An 18,671-nucleotide genomic window follows, 5' to 3' on the forward strand; every position below is an offset into this window, starting at 1 on the left:
ATAAACTAGTGGCCAGAGCTTCACAGGGGACGAGGCTGCCACACCAGAGTCAGTTGGATGCAGAGATACCCTGCACCTAGTGGGGTGTGTAGTCATTGGGGGACCCCTGCCCCATCCCAACCCCACCCCACCCCATGCCCATCACCTTGGCACACAAGGAGCTAGGTGGGCGATGAAGTGAAGTGAAGTGAAAGTCGCTTAGTCGTGTCCAACTCTTTGCAAACCCATGGACTACACAGTCCATGGAATTCTGCAGGCTAGAACACTGGAGTGGGGAGCCATTCCCTTCTCCAGGGGATCCTCCCAACCCAGGCAGAGTTAGCCCAAAATCATAGTTAAGTCCAAACTGTCATAGATCTCCATCTGTGGCTGCAGGAGTGGTGGGTGTGGCCCCGGGGACCGATAAACACACCAAGGGGCCCCTGGCCACTCAACAGTGACAACAAGGCCGACTAGGGAGGCCTAGGGTAGGGGGTGGAGGCGGCGGAGTGGAAGGGAGGGCAGCGGGAGTGGGGAGCCTGGTATGCAGGCAGTAGCGGCTTGGAGGCCTCTGGAGCAATGAGGCCTTCCCCAGTCACTGGGTCTTTCTGGGATTCATTTCAGCTCAATTCCACTTAATAAACATCTTAAAGCTACAGGATATGGTTGGCGAAGAGAATGAACACAGAAGCTTTGTCCCAAAGGGCTCACAACTGACTTAGAAGAAGAGACCAAGCTCAATCTTGCCAACCACCGGCGCCCACTGGGCACCAGCAACTCCCACACCAGCACTGGGAAGTTAGCACGGCCTCTTGCACACTTACAACAGCCGGGAAGGGGCACAGAGGCACCGAGAGGTGATGCAGGCCTCTTTATTAAAGTAACACAGCTTGTGAGGAGGGGCAGTGGTGTTTATGTGTGACTCGGGGGTCTGTGCCCTCAGCAACACACGTATCGTCTCCACTGCTACCTGTGATAATAAAGGCAGGAGGAACACATGGAGTGTGTTAGGAAAGAGCTCCAAGCCTCAGTTTATTCACCTGTGAAATGGGCACAATGACCTTTAGTTTCCTTTAGTTCTATTGTTGTTATGGGGGCCCAGAACAGATAGTAACAGGAGCCACCCTTGAAGGGCAGAAACCAAGTGCTACAAGGCAGGGGGAGGAGCATGAGCCAAAGCCCGAGAGGAACGTAACTGCTCCAGTTTCAGGCGGAGAGGAAGTTTCAGGGCTAAGATGAGAAGCTGCTTGGCTCCTTTGTTTTTCTCCTCCCCTCTGCACCCCTGGAGCAAGTTCTACTGGCCCCTGTTTGCACTTTCTCCCTCTCAGGTCTTCCTCAGGCCACATAGTCTGGCCTCTGCTCGTATCACCCATCACAAACACTCCTGCCAAGGTCCTACTGCCAGTCCAATGGCCATCCTTGGATCTTATCGTCCCTCCTCAGCATCCCAGGCATGCTCCTGACCTCCTCCTCAGAACACTGCCCTGGGGCTCTATCAACATGCGGACGTGCGTTCTGGGGTTTGCTCCTCTCCATGTTGGACTCTTCCCCTCTGTCTCCTTTGCTGGCTTCACCCCCTGTGCCACCTGGGTGTTGCTGGGGCTGCTCCCGGACCTACTTCTCCAACACATGCTCACCAGGAGACACATCTGTTCTCAAGGCTTATCCACTGCCTCCATGTGGATACCCAGCCCCCGACCTCTAGCCCAGCATACCCTCTGAGCACGGGACCCCTGTGCCAAACTGCCTGCTGGATCTCTTTCCTGCATGAACTCCAGGCAATCTGAACTCAAATGAGCCTCAGGGACTCACCACATTCCCCCAATTGCTGCAGCTCCTGGGCCCCTCTTCAGCACTCGGCATCACCAATGCAGGTTGCCCAAGTCAGACCCTGGGAGTCATCCCTAACATCTCCCTCATTGACACTTGGATGCCCAACATCTTTTGTGCCTTTCCTTCTTCCCCAGAATCATCCCCATTGCTGCAGAGCTCCTGGGATGTCTTCCAGATTGCCCCACTGCACACTGACCCAGCTGCCCCATAGGCCCAAGTAAAATGCAAACCAGCATGGTCACTCTCTGTTCAGAAGCCTTTAAAGGCTCTCTATTATGTTGGGCAGAGAAGGCAATGACACCCTACTCCAGTACTCTTGCCTGAAAAATCCCATGGATGGAGGAGCCTGGTGGGCTGCAGTCCATGGGGTCGCAAAGAGTCAGACACGACTGAGTGACTTCACTTTCACTTTTCATGCATTGGAGAAGGAAATGGCAACCCACTCCAGTGTTTTTGTCTGGAGAATCCCAGGGACGGGGGAGCCTGGTGGGCTGCCATCTATGGGGCCGCACAGAGTCGGACACGACTGACGCAACTTAGCAGCAGCAGCATTATGTTGGAAATAAGACCTGCACTTCATTGCATGCCACTCGGTGTTCCACCTTCTTCACTGCACACCTCTCACTGTCTTCTGGTCTCAGTTCCAGCCAGGCTGAAATCATGGAGTAGATTTACCTTCCTTCACTCTAATCCTCCCGATCCTTACAGACCCTAGGGCTCAGCTTGAAAGTCACCTCCTCCAGGCAGCTTTCTTGTTGCCCTTCTTTTGTGTTCCCACAGCCAATGTACGCAACAGATCTTTCGCTACGTTATGCTGATGCGTTCTCTTCTTGCTCCCCACCCTGAGACCTGAGAATCTTTGGAGTCAGGAACCGTCCTTGCGCTTTGTTTTTCTAGTGCTGAGAAGTATTTGCTGAAATCACAGGATCTGAAAAGAATCTTAGAAACAGACGCTGAGGGTGTTCTTTTAGGGGAAATGGGTTACTGTAGACACTGAAAGGAAGCAGTCAGATATTAACTACAATTCTTAGCCTCCTTCTAATGGGTGACCGTGTGACCCAGTTTGGGCCGACAAGATTTAAGGAAAAGTAGTTGAGCATGCCGGAGAAGGCAATGGCACCCCACTCCAGTACTCTTGCCTGGAAAATCCCATGGACGGAGGAGCCTGGTAGGCTGCAGTCCATGGGGTCGCTAGAGTCCGACATGACTGAGCGACTTCACTTTCACTTTTCACTTTCCTGCACTGGAGAAGGAAATGGCAACCCACTCCAGTGTTCTTGCCTGGAGAATCCCAGGGACGGGGGAGCCTGGTGGGCTGCCCTCTATGGGGTCGCACAGAGTCGGACACGACTGAAGCGATTTAGCAGCAGTAGTAGCAGCAGCAGTTGAGCATGCACAGGAGAGATCTGCTTCCCTGATGTGATCACAGCCCCTTCCTATTTTCCGTCTTCCACCTCCTCCCTGGAATTAGGAGAGGAAGCTGGTAGAGGAGCCAGCCATGAGGACAAGAAAGTGAAAATGTTAGTCGCTCAGTTGAGTCTGACTCTTTGTGACCCCATTCACTGTAGCACTCTAGGCTCCTCTGTCCATGGGATTTTCCAGGCAAGAATACTGGAGTGGGTTGACATTCCCTTCTCCAGGGGATCTTCCCAACAGAGGGATCTTCCCAACAGAGGGATCAAACCCAAGTCTCCCGCATTGCAGGTGGATTCTTTGCCATCTGAGCAACCAGGGAAGCGCACACACTAAAGAATCTTGAAGGGACCTAGGTCATGATTCTGGACTACCTACTAGCGTCTTCTTGTTATGAGAGACCAGTAAAACTCATTTAAGTCCCAACTTCAGTTAGCCCAAATGTTGGGTCTCCACTACATTTAGGTGAACTCCCCCTAGGAAAGGTAGATGATGGCAGATAACCATCTGTGGGCATCTGAATAGACCTTTCCTTTAAAGATGATGCTAGTCCTGAGAATGGGCAAAGGCAAGATTAATGGAGGAGGAAAAGGTGGGGTTGGAGAGGCTGACCCTGCCTGGGATTCTATCAGAGGACCACAGCAAGGCCTCACTCAATGTGTGAGGAAGATGCTCTAGTGATGCAGCCCTAACATGACCATAACCTTGACCTGGGCCTTCTCTGCTAACTGCTTGGTCTCACTTGTGAAATGAGGCTGTTAGAATAGATAACTTTTCAAAGGTACAGTGCTATAAGTCTGGACTTTGGAGTCAGGAAAGCAAGGTCCATCTTCATGGCTTACTAGCTATATGACTTCCAGGCAGTCTTTGTGGTTGACCTCATCATCATCTGTAGAATCCAGGTTATAACAGTGCTAATAACTGTTGGGCTAATGCTGGGGTTCTGTGGCATCACATCTGGGAGTGCTAGCAGAATGCCTGGTGGAGTCCACCATGGCTGCTAGAGCCCAGTGCCCAACACATGCTGAGTGCTCTGTAGGGGGCCATTTTTGTGTTTCAAATTCTCCAAGCTGGCTTACTAACCACTGCCGTTTTGTGTTTCCTCTGGGTCTGGGCCTGCTGCAGGGCTCCCAAAAGCCTCTCTGGTTGACTCTTGATCTGTGGGTGAGAGAACTGGCCCAAAGCCACTTACAGTCCAATGGCTTTTCCTCCAGCACTCTGTGCTGTTGTGTCCAGGGTCCTGGGGCCACAGGTGGAAAGGAGAAGCCCCTGGACACAGACAGCCCAGACCAGGCCCAGAAAGGCATCAATCAAGCCTTGGGTAGAAATAAGAGACCTACTTGGTCCATCTGTCCTGTGGCTCCTGTCTTAGCCAAATCTCCCTGGGAATTGAGGAGCGTCTTTTCCTGGGAATAGGTGGGAGGGGGGATGTGTGTGTGTGTGTGGGGGGGTGGCTTGAAAACGTTGGCTCTTCAAGAATGACAGGAATTAGGCAGCTGGAAAAACACCTCCAGAACTAGATTTCTTAGTGCAGCTGCTTTGGGCAGAACCTTCTTACCCTTCCCTTGGAAGTCTCACCTTCTTTCTCTTTCCAGCACTATGTATCTTGGTGGAAAAAATCTTAGGGAAAAAAAAATTAAGCGTCTGTTCTATTCCAGCCCTGAAAAGGAGATCAGTGGGTGTACCCCGTTTGTCCACGGCCCCACTCTCACCGCTCCTCCCGACTCCCACCCTCTTGGCAACACTCCAGGCCAGAGCGAGCCAGGCTGACACTTGACAGCACCTCCAGTTTACCTTGGCTCGGGTCCAGCCCGGGGCGGCCCCCACTTCTCCACCTTTGTTACCCGGCCCCTCTCTAGTGCAAAGAGCAGTTTAAATATAAATCAGTCCTCGACACAAACAGAGCCTCAGCGAGTCTCAGAGCCATCACCGGAACTGAGAGCCCAGGTTTTCGGCGAGTGCAAACAAGCAGAGACCGGCTCTGTAAATCTCCCAGATCGCATCGGGAGGGGCGCGGAAGCTCCCCCTCCCTTCACAAACTTCGGCTCCCCTCCAACCACCCTGGCTCCCGTTGGTTCCCTCAGCGCCCCTCGCCCCCGCCTCCTGTCTTCTAGCCTCGTAGCCCTGCCCATCCCTTCTCTGGCCCCCTCGAGTCTGCGGGCCCGCGGCGCCCACCCTGCCACGCCAGCGCCCCGGGTGCCCCCACGCTCTGCAGCCGGCTGCTCCCCCTGCAGACCTCCCTCTCCCCGGCCCGCCACCCCCGCCCCCACCCTCCGGCGGGCGGGACCTTCTCGAGGGGCGGTCGAGCCTTGCGGGTCCCAGCCCAGCTGCGGACGCAGAGACAACTTCGGCCGGAAAGAGGTCAAGCGCCGCCGGCCACCGCGTCACACCTGTCTGAGGGGGCGGCGGCGGCGGGGCGGGGGCTCGCAGCGCCTTTGACACCGTAGGGAAAGAGGGAGGAGGGAGTGCGCGTTTCATCATCGGCGGCGGCGGCGGCCACTTATAAAACTTCTAGGCGCGCACCCTCGCGCTCAGTCTCCTCCGGCCACCGACACGGCGCCCGCCACCCGCTGGCCGCCCGCCCCAGCCCAAGCGCCCCGGCCCCGCTCTCCCGGCCTCCCGCCCCGTGCTGCCGCCTCCATGGGGCTCCTGTCCAAGCCCGGCGCGCGCCAGGGTAGCGCCGCCTCTACTGGCCAAGCCGGCTGCAATCCCCGCTCTATCTTCAGCAACATTAAGGTGAGCGGAGAAGCGGGAACGTCGAGCCCGAGCCGCACGGGGCGCACCGTCGGCGCGGTCCCGGCGTCGGTGCTGCAGGCGCCTGGGAGGAGCTGAGGGTGCGGGCGCCCACCCTCGCAGTCCCTCGGTCGGTGCTGCGCTCCCCAACGCATCTTTGCGGACCCCGCACCGCGGGCAAGGGGGCGCCCTGCCAGGCAAGCCGGTGCTGGCCGTGTGTGCGTGTGCGTGTGTGCATGCGTGTGTGTGCATGTGTGTATGCATGCGTGCGTGTGTGTATGTGTGCGCGTGCGCTTACTCACACGCCCTCCTCAGGGTAGGAAACGGCGATGCAAGTTACCTGCTTATTGGGCCAGCTCTATTCAGGTCGTCTTGGCACTAGGGTAGGGAATTGCCCAGTTCTTTGAACAAGAACATCTCCAGGACACGGTTTTGGGCTCCTGTGACAGTTACTTTGTTAAGGGCGTGGGCTTGGAAGTGCCTGGTCTGGCGCCTTGTAGGGGACAGGCTGTGGTCCCTCTGAGATGAAGATCAGAGCCCGTTTCAGCTTGAGTGGGTGGCAGAAGAGCCATTCTCCACTATGCTTTCCTCGTCCCTGAGGGCGGCAGCCAGCGCGTGGGCTCTGCTACCTGATCGGGCTGCTGCCTGCAATGTTAAGAATTCCCCCGAGGCTGGCAACCTACACTGCAGCTCTTGGACCAGCTTTCCAGGTCCGGAACTAGCCCCCGGAAAGCATCGGCTTTTGGTCTATGCAATAAAGTCTAGGCAGGTGCCTGGCAAGTTATGGGGAGTGGGTGAAGAAAAGCTGGGTGTAGGCAGTTGTGTGGTGAGGTTGCTTTCCTCCACTCACAGGTCCAAGAGGACTGGAATGGTGGAATCCACACTCAGGCTTTTTTGCCTCTTCTGGGAGGGCAAAATGCACCTCCTGTGGTAAGGATGTGGGAGGTAGTGGAGCCCAGGTCAGGTTTCCTTGGAGTCAGGGCAAATGGTGCAGACAGGTTGTTTATGGCAGTCACACAGTCAGATTCGGGGCGGTAAAGCCTCCAGTGGTACAATTAAGGGGGACCCAGAACACACGAAGGGAGGATAAAGGTCTCTCTGGGCTGGTTTTGCGTCCAAAAGAAAGGGATCTGGAGGTCACATTGTTAGCAATAGAGCTGGGCTCCCCACTCCTGCTTCTCTTCTTTCCCCATACCACACTAGGCTGAATTGATTCCATGGTTGGATGTAAGTAAGACAGAAATTTTGAGAGAGTTTAAAATAATACTCAAATCTCCTCACCTTTGGCCAGACCCTGATGAGAACACTGTGTGTGGTTTTGGTCCCATCATTTTAAGAAAGTTTAGAAAGGTTTCAGCAGAGAATTGTGGAAAAATTTGGTGTTTATAAACTAGGAATTGGGAGGAAAGGGCCAGAGTAATCATCAGGTGGTCTGAAAAGAAAGAGGCCCAGAAGGGAGCCAGACTGAGGCTAAGTCCTCTATTTTCACCACTCGTAGTGTTGGGAGCAGGAGGGACAGCTCATAGCCAGGGTATCCCCAAATGAAATTGATCTGTTTAGACCCGCCCTGAGTCTCTAAAATAAATGAGTTTATGGCAGCAGTTTCTTTGAAGATCTATAAAAATAAGATAATTTATCACATGCTGATGATTTAGTCACACGTGCCCGAGGCCTGGGCCCAGGCCAATTGGCCTCCTTAAGACTCATACCAGTTAAAAGTTTTTCTGATCTCTGAAAACCAGAATTTTTTCAATCATTTCCTCTCTTAATCCATAGTAATTCTAAGGCCAGAGTTAGGAGCAGCTTCCACTTAGCTTCACTTACCAGCTTGAAAACAGGTAGGAAATTTGATATCTCAAGGCAAATCTGGGGGCTGGAATTCCATTAGTTAAACTCCCTGAAGCCTTTTCTTCCAGGGGACATTGCTGACATGTGGGGGCTTTGCGATTTGATGAGAGATTTCCTCCTCCCAATAAGAAGGTTGGTGGCTGCCCTGCACCTTCCCAGGGGGTGTGGACTGCACATGTCTTGTGACTTGTGTGATATGGGAGGAACAAGGGACACCCAACCTAAGGACCCATCATTTTTCCAGGTTCCTCATTGTTGGGACAGATTGACCAATAGGCTTTAGGTGTGCATGTGTTTAGATGCTCAATCATGTCCAACTCTTTGCAACCCCATAGACTTTAGCCCGCCAGGCTCTTCTGTCCATGGGATTTCCCAGGCAAGAATGCTGGCATGGGTTGCCATTTCCTCCTTCAGGGGAACTTCCTGACCCAGGGATCAAATCCTCCTGCACTGGCAGACAGATTCCTTACCACTGAACCACATGGGAAGCCCAGTAGGCTTTATGACATTCCTGCAATACCCCACATACCATATGGTTTGGGAAAAGGCATGAAACAAGGGGACTAAGACCCAAGCCTCATGCCATCCCCTTACTTAACTAGGTGACACAGGAAAGCATTCCTGAGCCTCAGAGTCCTTAAGTGAAAAATACTGGGTAATATGAACAATGCCTACCTCCCGAGGGCTGGTAGGGGAGGGCTTCCTAAGAATTATGTGGAAAGAGGCAGAGGAAACAGCTTTGTAAATCATGCTGGGCTTTCTGGTATTGGCATCACTGTGAGGTCAGTTCTTGCCTCAGCAAACAAGACTCAGCATACAAACGTCATTTCGGATCTATTATTCCACCAATTACACCTCATTCTGTGAGACACAGTTAATAGTTAAGAGAAACTGCCGTTTATAATAATAATATCCCCAAAATAACAATAGTAGCTAACAGTAACGGATCTGTCTGAATGTACTTGAACTATGGAAATAGTTTACCCACATGCAATCCTCATTACAGCTCTATCAACTTTATACTGTTACTGTTCCCATTAGTGATGAGGAAAACAAGGCTTTGTGAGGCTGGTCTCTTGGGTGTGGATACATAGGAAGGGTGGTGTGTAGAGGAACCAGGAATCTGAGCCTCCGGAGTCAGAGCCCCGAACCCTAACCCCTGTGTGCCTGGCCCTGTCTATTGCACGGTGCTGGTTAGCTCTGTATAAGCACATGGAGATACCTTGGATGTACTTATTCCGAGCAGTCAAGGGTTTCCCCAGACTCTGGTGACACATCCAGTTGTAACCAGTGGCTGCAGCTCACATGTGTAGAGGCGCTAACAGGTTCAGATCTCTTCATTCTCCCTGGTCTCATTTCAAGAGCCTGGTGACTCTCAGGCGTGGGGTGAGTTTTTGGTACCTCCTTCTGCAGGAGTCAATACAATTGTTATTTTCTCTGGAGAGTCACTGTTGCTTCTGACTTGTGTGCATGCCTGCATAATTGCTCAGTTGTGTCCGACTCTTTTGTGACCCTGTGGACCGCAGCCCACAGTGTTAGTGAACAAAATCTTGTCTTTCGCTGCCCACTGAAGCCAAATAAAAATTACAGAGACAGAGTCTGGAGGATATAAAAAGGTAGCTTTAATCCTCAGCTGGCTGAGAGGGCAACATAGTAGGCTCATGCCTCAAGAACTGTGCCATCCCTCCTGAGGAGGGGCCTGGGGTTTATATGCAGTTAAGGGTCAGTGATGAGGAACAAAGGTGTTAGGATCTTGTCATCTTCCTCTTGCCTTGTTTCAAAAATAGCCGTAGGCTGGCTTCAGGTAGCCTCTGGCAGTCTGGTGGCCCAATAGTTGGGTCCATTGTGTATTTTTACTTGGGCCTTCTTTCTGATACAGAAAAACTTCTGAGGGTTGATCTGCCAAGAGAGTGCTATAAAGGTGAACACCAAATACAGGATGTAATTGGCATAGAACCAAAGGATAATAGGTGCAAAATGTAGCTTATGCAGAATTAGGGGGCAGAAAACCAAACTTATTTACAGACATGCAGAGTTAGGGGGCAAGAAAGCAAGCTTAGTCACAGAGCACAGATTAGGTACAGTTAAAAGTAAAAACTAGGAAAGTTTGGGACTGTTCACTGTTCTCTGTATCTTCTTTGTTCTCAGGAAAGAGAAAGAAAAACTCATTCCTCATTTTTCCTTTTCACTGCAATACCAGGCTCCTCTGTCCATGGAATTCTCCAGGCAAGAATACTGGAGTGTGTTGACTTTCTCTCCTCCAAGGGATCTTCCCAACCCAGGGATCAAACCCACATCTCCTGCATTGGCAGACAGATGCTTTAGCACTGAGCCACCTTGCTTACAGCATTCTTTTTTTTTTTTTTTTTTTAACATGTAATGCTTTTTAGTAACATAAGGCTAATTAGAATGTTACTGAATACAAATTATAAACACATGTTTTTAGAAATAATTACTGTGTGTATTATATTTTTTAAACTTCTTTTCTTATTAAATAATTTTTAAATTAAGAAGTAGAGGACCTGCTCCCGAGAAGGCAATGGCAACCCACTCCAGTACTCTTGCCTGGAAAATCCAATGGGTGGAGGAGCCTGGTAGGCTGCAGTCCATGGGGTTGCAAAGAGTCGGACACGACTGAGAGACTTCACTTTCACTTTTCACTTTCATGCATTGGAGAAGGAAATGGCAACCCACTCCAGTGTTCTTGTCTGGAGAATCCCAGGGACGGGGGAGCCTGGTGGGCTGCCGTCTATGGGGTTGCACAGTCAGACACGACTGAAGCGACTTAGCCGCAGCAGCAGAGTACCTGCTCACCAGCTATTGTCAGGGGGAGCAGTTCAGCATCCAGAACTCCTAAGCTCCAAATTAAGAACAGGTTCATTCAATGTTTATGGGGCACGAGTCGGGGAGGTGAGGGGAAATCTTGGTGGCTAACATATCCTAGCAACCTCAAAGAGATCTGTTGCTTCTTAAAATGAAACTTTTGGAGCCAAACTGGGGTTATCTTATAGAAGGAGTGGTTGATTTGGTAATTGCTGCCCACGAACTTTCACGCCCAGGGTCCCAGCCTAGCGAAATAATGGCTGTCCTGTCAGTGGGGGTGAAAGGCGGGGGAAGAACAGTGGGAAGAAGGAGATTTCACAGCTGGGCCTGAGTGGCTCTGGTGACTCCCCCCAAGTGAGGGAGGGGTGCTTTGTTCTGGCCTGTGTCCATAATGTCTGGAGGCTTCTGACCCCCAGCCGTGGGGCAGCAGCTTGGGCCTAACCTCTCAGTTTCCAGAGGAAAGTGCTACATCCCCACAACCTGCAATCCATGCCTGGGGAGACTCTGAAGAGAATCCCCTGGGCCAGAGAATGCCCTCATCCCCCTATGAGTTGACATGCTTTCCTTCCTGGGCTGTTTCTTTGACACAAGGGACAGCGTATGTTATTCTCTCCAGGGTGTCTGTCCCCTGAGAGGCCCACCTTGCTCTGCTTATGGGTGTGTTGGGGGTCGAGGAGGGAGAATTATGGGACTGGGTGGGGTGGAGGTCAAAGGTTATTCAGATCCTTTCTTCCTGTGACTGTGCCTCAAGCCCTTTCCTGGTTTTCATTTTGTCTCCTGGTGATGAATTTAACAAGTGGAAAGTGAAAGTGAAATTCACTCAGTAGTGTCCGACTCTTTGCGACCCCATAGAGTGTACAGTCCATGGAATTGTCCAGGCCAGAATATTGGAGTGGGTAGCCTTTCCCTTCTCCAGCGGATCTTCCCAACCCAGGGATCAAACCCAGGTCTTCCACATTGCAGGGGGATTCTTTACCAGCTGAGCCACCAGGGAAGCCCAAGAATATTGGAGTGGGTAGCCTATTCCTTCTCCAGCAGATCTTCCCGGTCTAGAAATCAAACCGGGGTCTCCTGCATTGCAGGCGGATTCTTTACCAACTGAGCTATCAGGGAAGCAAGTAGAAGAAGGATTTATTTTGAAATAATTACAGATTCATAGGAAAAATGGTGCTGAGAGGACCTATGTACTTTTTACCTGGTTCCTTCCAAGGGTTTCACCTTACATAGCTGCAATGTAAGACTAAAAACAGGAGAGTGAGATTGCAGTACTGTGTGAGTGTAGTTCCAGGCCATTCGATCGTGTGTACAGGTTCAGGGAACTGCCATCCCTCTGCTTTAACACTGTCCCATTGCCACCGAGATCTCCTTCTGACAACCCTAATGTTCTCTAGCACTGTAACTTTGTCATTTTGAGAACATGATATAAATGAATCGTGAAATATTTGTGTGACCTTTTGAGACTGCTTTTTTCATTCAGCATAATGCCCTTGAGACCATTCCAAGTTGTTCCATGTATCAATAGTTTGTTCCTCTTTATTGCTGGATACTGTTCCAAGGCATGGATGTTATCATGATTTGTCCAGCCATTCACCTAATGAAGGACATCTGGATTGTTTCCAGTTTGGGGCTATTACAGATAAAGCTGCTATGAACAATCATGTATAGATTTTTGTGTGGGCATAAATTCTCATTTTGTTAGGGTAAAAACCCTAATGCTGGGAAAGATTGAAGGCAGGAGGAAAAGGGGATGACAGAGGATGAGATGGTTGGATGGCATCACTGACTCAATGGATGTGAGTTTGAGACAGCTCTGGGAGTTGGAGATGGACAGAGAAACGGCGTGCTGCAGTCTCTGGGGCCGTGGAGTCGGACACCACTGGTTGACTGAACTGAACTGAAAAACCCAGGAGTGCATTTTCTGGGTTGCATGGTGGTTTCCTGTTGATTTTTTTTTCTTAAAGAAACTGCCAAACTATTTTCCAGAGTGGGTATAACACTTTACATTTGCACTTGCAAGGTTTGAGAAATTCAGTTCCTCTACTGAATTTGATGTTGTTACTGTTTTTTATTTTAGCTATCCTTTTTTTTTTTTTTTGAAAGAATTCCTCCCCTACAGAAGGGCACTGCCTTCTGTAGTGAAAATAAACTGGATGACCCCATTTTTATACAACAATAGAATGTCAACACTGGCCAGAACCTCCTCCAAATGAAAAAGGGACCCAGAGAAGGGTGGTGACCCCTGCAAGGTCTCAGGGAAGTAGGAGTATTTTAGCTGTTTGAATTGGTGTGTAGTGAGATCTCAGTGTGGTCTTTATTTGCCTTTCCCAATTGGCTGGCGCTGTTGAACATCTTTTCATGTGCTCATTTGCCATGTGTATACCCTCTTCAGGCTTCCCTGCTGGCTCAGTTGGTAAAGAATCCGCCCACAATGCAGGAGCCCGAGGTTCAGTCCCTGGGTTAGGAAGATCCTGTGGAGAAGCAAATTGTAACCCACTCCACTATGCATGCCTGGAGAATCCCACGGTAGACAGAGGAGCCTGGTGGGCCAGAGTCCATGGGGTTGCAAGGAGTCAGACATGACTGAGCGACTAAACAGCAACAGCAGCAATACCGTCTTCACTGAAATATGTGTTCATATATTTTGTCCCTTTTCTTATTGATTTTTGAATTATTGTTTTGAGACTTTTTTTTACATAAATGAGATACAAGTCCTTCATTGGGCATATTGTTTGCAAACATTTTCTCCCAGTGTGTAGCTTTTCATCCTCTCAGCAGAATCTTTCACAGAGAAAAAGGTTTTGATTCCAATAAAGTCTAATTTATCAATTTTTAAACTTATGGATCCTGCTTTTATTGTTGTCTAAAAACTCTTCACCAAATCCTAACTCATAAAAGAGAAATCCTGTGTTTCTTCTAAAAGTTTTATACGTTTTTTTTTACATTTCAATCTGTGACCCATTTTGAGTTAATTTTTTGTATAGGTGTGAGGTTTAGGTCAAGGTTTCATTGTTTTGCCTGTGGTTAGGAACAAATAAATGGTTCCTACACTGTCTATTGACGAGACTGTCCATACTCTACTGGATTGCCTCTGGGTCTTTGTCGAAGATCAGCCGGCCATACTTGTGTGTGTCCGTTCGGGCTTTTCCATCATGCTTCATTGATATATGTGTTTATCTCTCTGCCCACACCACCATGTCCTGATTACTGCAGCTAAACAGCAAGTCTCACTGTCAGGTTAAACTTGACTTTCATCCTGCAATGGTGTGATTACCAAATCTTATCACCCACTCAGTTTCCCTTCTCCTTTGCCTTTTACGAAGAGTTAAGAGCAGATTCAAAGCTTGCTTTTAGTAACTGGATGGAATCTCATGTATTTACATGCTCCAGCTTTTCTTCTGGCTTGAGCTGAATGGTTGTCTTTTCCCTTGAATTTGATTTTTCAGTATATGTTTCTAAACTTTTTCTATACGTAATAACAGCCCCGCAAAGGAGGTGTAAGCATTTCCATTTCATGCTTGAAATCTAGGTTCATCCAAGGCCACATATCCAGTCAGTGGCAAAGCAGGAATTCCCACAGGTGTCAGCTCACTCCAACCCCCTCCTTCCCATGGCCACAGAATGCCTCTCAGTTCCAGATACGCTTGTCCATGAACATTTGGGTCTGAGCTTAGTGATCTCTGAGGTCCTTTTAGGTTCTCAGATTCCCACCTCATGCTAACAAGTTGCTGATTGAGATGAAACCAGGAGTAGGGCCAGATGGATCTGAGCTTTGCTGGCAGATCTGCTCTCAGTTCAGTTCAGTTCAGTCACTAAGTCGTGTCCAACTCTTTGCAACCCCATGGACTGCAGCACGCCAGGCCTCCTTGTCCATCACCAACTCCCAGCATTCACTCAAACTCATGTCCATCGAGTCGGTGATGCCATCCAACCATCTCATCCTCTGTCGACCCCTTCTCCTCCTGCCCCCAATCCCTCCCAGTATCAGAGTCTTTTCCAATGAGTCAACTCTTTGCATGAGGTGGCCAAAGTACTGGAGTTTCAGCTTCAGCATCAGTCCTTCCAATGAACACCCAGGACTGATCTCCTTTAGGATGGACTGGTTGGATCTCCTTGCAGTCCAAGGGACTCTCAAGAGTCTTCTCCAACACCACAGTTCAAAAGCATCAATTCTTCAGCGCTCAGCTTTCTTCACAGTCCAACTCTCACATCCATACATGACCGCTGGAAAAACCATAGCCTTGACTAGAGGGACCTTTGTTGGCAAAGTAATGTCTCTGCTTTTCAATATGCTGTCTAGGTTGGTCATAACTTTCCTTCCAAGGAGTAAGCATCTTTTAATTTCATGGCTGCAGTCACCATCTGCAGTGATTTTGGAACCCCCAAACATAAAGTCTGACACTGTTTCCACTGTTTCCCCATCAATTTCCCATGAAGTGATGGGACCAGATGCCATGATCTTTGTATTCTGAATGTTGAGCTTTAAGCCAACTTTTTCACTCTCCTCCTTCACTTTCATCAAGAGGCTTTTTAGTTCCTCTTCACTTTCTGCCATAAGGGTGGTGTCATCTGCATATCTGAGGTTATTGATATTTCTCCCGGCAATCTTGATTCCAGCTTGTGCTTCTTCCAGCCCAGCGTTTCTCATGATGTACTCTGCATATAAGTTAAATAAGCAGGGTGACAATATACAGCCTTGACGTACTCCTTTTCCTATTTGGAACCAGTCTGTTGTTCCATGTCCAGTTCTAACTGTTGCTTCCTAACCTGCATACAGGTTTCTCAAGAGGCAGGTGAGGTGGTCTGGTATTCCCATCTCCTTCAGAATTTTCCACAGTTAATTGTGATCCACACAGTCAAAGGCTTTGGCATAGTCAATAAAGCAGAAATATATGTTTTTCTGGAACTCGATTGCTTTTTCCATGATCCAGCGGATGTTGACAATCTGATCTCTGGTTCCTCTTCCTTTTCTAAAACCAGCTTGAACATCAGGAAGTTCACGGTTCATGTACTGCTGAAGCCTGGCTTGGAGAATTTTGAGCATTACTTTACTAGCTTGTGAGATGAGTGCAATTGTGTGGTAGTTTGAGCATTCTTTGGCATTGCCTTTCTTTGGGATTGGAATGAAAACTGACCTTTTCCAGTCCTGTGGCCACTGCTGAGTTTTCCAAATTTGCTGGCATATTGAGTGCAGCACTTTCACAGCATCATCTTTCAGGATTTGAAATAGCTCAACTGGAATTCCATCACCTCCACTAGCTTTGTTCATAGTGATGCTTCCTGAGGCCCATTTAACTTCACATTCCAGGATGTCTGGCTCTAGGTGAGTGATCACACCATCGTGATTATCTTGGTCGTGAAGATCTTTTTTGTACAATTCTTCTGTGTATACTTGCCACCTCTTCTTAATATCTTCTGCTTCTGTTAGGTCCATACCATTTCTGTCCTTTATTAAGCCCATCTTTGCATGAAATGTGTTCCCTTGGTATCTCTAATTTTCTTGAAGAGATCTCTAGTCTTTCCCATTCTGTTGTTTTCCTCTCTTTCTTTGCACTGATCACTGAGGAAGGCTTTCTTATCTCTCCTTGCTATTCTTTGGAACTCTGCATTCGATGCTTATATCTTTCCTTTTCTCCTTTGCTTTTCACTTCTCTTCTTTTCACAGCTATTTGTAAGGCCTCCCCAGACAGCCATTTTGCTTTTTTGCATTTCTTTTCCATGGGGATGGTCTTGATCCCTGTCTCCTGTACAATGTCATGAACCTCAGTCCATAGTTCATCAGGCACTCTATTTATCAGATCTAGGCCCTTAAATCTATTTGTCACTTCCACTGTATAATCATAAGGGATTTGATTTAGGTCATACCTGAATGGTCTAGTGGTTTTCCCTACTTTCTTCAATTTAAGTCTGAATTTGGCAATAAGGATTTCATGATCTGAGCCACAGTCAGCTCCTGGTCTTGTTTTTGCTGACTGTATAGAGCTTCTCCATCTTTGGCTGCAAAGAATATAATCAATCTGATTTCGGTGTTGACCATCTGGTGATGTCCATGTGTAGAGTCTTCTCTTGTGTTGTTGGAAGAGGGTGTTTGCTATGACCAGTGCATTCTCTTGGCAAAACTCTATTAGTCTTTGCCCTGCTTCATTCTGTATCCCAAGGCCAAATTTGCCTGTTACTCCAGGTGTTTCTTGACTTCCTACTTTTGCATTCCAGTCCCCTATAATGAAAAGGACATCTTTTTTGGTATTAGTTCTAAAAGGTCTTGTAGATCTCCATAGAACTGTTCAACTTCAGCTTCTTCAGCGTTACTGGTTGGAGCATAGGCTTGGATTACCGTGGTATTGAATGGTTTGCCTTAGAAACGAACAGAGATCATTCTGTCGTTTTTGAGATTGCATCCAAGTACTGCATTTCGGACTCTTTTGTTGACAATGATGGCTACTCCATTTCTTCTAAGGGATTCCTGCCCGCAGTAGTAGGTATAATGGTCATCTGAGTTAAAATCACCCATTCCAGTCCATTTTATTTATTTATTTATTTATACCTAATAGCTCCTTTTTATTTATTTATTTTAATTTTATTTATTTATTTATTTTTTAAATTTTATTTTATTTTTAAACTTTACAATATTGTATTGGTTTTTGCCAAATATTGAAATGAATCCACCACAGGTATACATGTGTTCCCCATCCTGAACCCTCCTCCCTCCTCCCTCCCTCCAGTCCATTTTAGTTTGCCGATTCCTAGAATGTTGACGTTCACTCTTGCCATCTCCTGTTTGACCACTTCCAATTTGCCTTGATTCATGGACCTGACATTCCAGGTTCCTATGCAATATTGCTCTTTACAGCATCGGACCTTTCTTCTATCACCAGTCACATCCACAACTGAGTATTGTTTTTGCTTTGGCTCCATCCCTTCATTCTTTCTGGAGTTATTTCTCCACTGATCTCCAGAAGCATATTGGTCACCTACTGACCTGGGGAGTTCCTCTTTCAGTATCCTATCTTTTTGCCTTTTCATACTGTTCATGGGGTTCTCAAGGCAAGAATACTGAAGTGGTTTGCCATTCCCTTTCCAGTGGACCACATTCTGTCAGACCTCTCCACCATCTAAACTGCCCGTCTTGGGTGGCCCCACACGGCATGGCTTAGTTTCATTGAGTTAGACAAGGCTGTGGTCCGTGTAATTAGATTGACTAGTTTTCTGTGCTAATGGTTTCAGTGTGTGTGCCCTCTGATGCCCTCTTGCAGCACCTACCTCTTACTTGGGTTTCTCTTACCTTGGGCGTGGGGTATCTCCTCATGGCTGCTCCAGCAAAGCGCAGCCACTGCTCCTACCTTGGATGAGGGGTATCTCCCCAGGGCTGCCCCTCCTGACCTTGAATGTGGAGTAGCTCCTCTCGGCCCTCCTGCGCCCACGCAGCCACTGCTCCTTGGACGTGGGGTTGCTCCTCTTGGCCTCCGTCCTGCTCTGAAACCTGGCAAAAGAGGAGGATGTGGGCTCGTTGGGTTGTCTGCAATTAATCCCAGCTCTCTTTGTTTAGAGGACCTTGATTCCCTGGAATGGATTAAATTTGATCAGGAGTGATGGATGAAACCAAGGCCCAGAGACTCAGACTACACTGCAGGCTGGATGGATGGGATGATGCTGTGCAGTGATCAGCCCTCTCACCATCTCCCCGGCCTCGTCACCTTGCTGGGTGGAGGTGCAACCGAGGCTGTGGGTTGAGCAGAGAGCACCAGCTGGGGCAGTAACCCGAGGACTGTGACCTGTGGGACACTCAGTCTGGTCAGCATCGGCACTGACCCCTACAGGGTTGACCTCTGCCTCTACAAATGTGGGAACATTAACCCTTTCTTGAAGATTTAGTGTGTACCCAAGTCCTTTAGGACCCTGAGAGTCCCGATGATGAGTTTTGTTTACCCAAACATCAGCCTTAACTATATATGTTCTGAAGTGTGTCCCATCCAACACCCTTGGGAGGTGCTGGCCTGGAGCACAGAAGGCCTCAGTTAAAATGCAGATGGCACCAGGGGAACTTC

General features: G+C 48.8%; 1 protein-coding gene across 1 annotated transcript in view; it reads left to right on the forward strand.

Annotated features, from left to right (window-relative positions):
* The first annotated feature begins 5,535 nt into the window (after positions 1–5,535).
* Positions 5,536–18,671, forward strand: part of SLCO2A1 (solute carrier organic anion transporter family member 2A1) — an 89,365-nt gene continuing 76,229 nt past the window's right edge. Inside the window, exon 1 of the mRNA XM_027545666.1 lies at positions 5,536–5,961. Coding sequence (XP_027401467.1) covers positions 5,866–5,961 — 96 coding nt within the window. The 5' untranslated portion in view covers positions 5,536–5,865. The remainder of the gene's footprint in view (positions 5,962–18,671) is intronic.

This window comes from Bos indicus x Bos taurus, chromosome 1, assembly GCF_003369695.1.
Source record: "Bos indicus x Bos taurus breed Angus x Brahman F1 hybrid chromosome 1, Bos_hybrid_MaternalHap_v2.0, whole genome shotgun sequence".
NCBI classification, from domain to species: domain Eukaryota; kingdom Metazoa; phylum Chordata; class Mammalia; order Artiodactyla; family Bovidae; genus Bos; species Bos indicus x Bos taurus.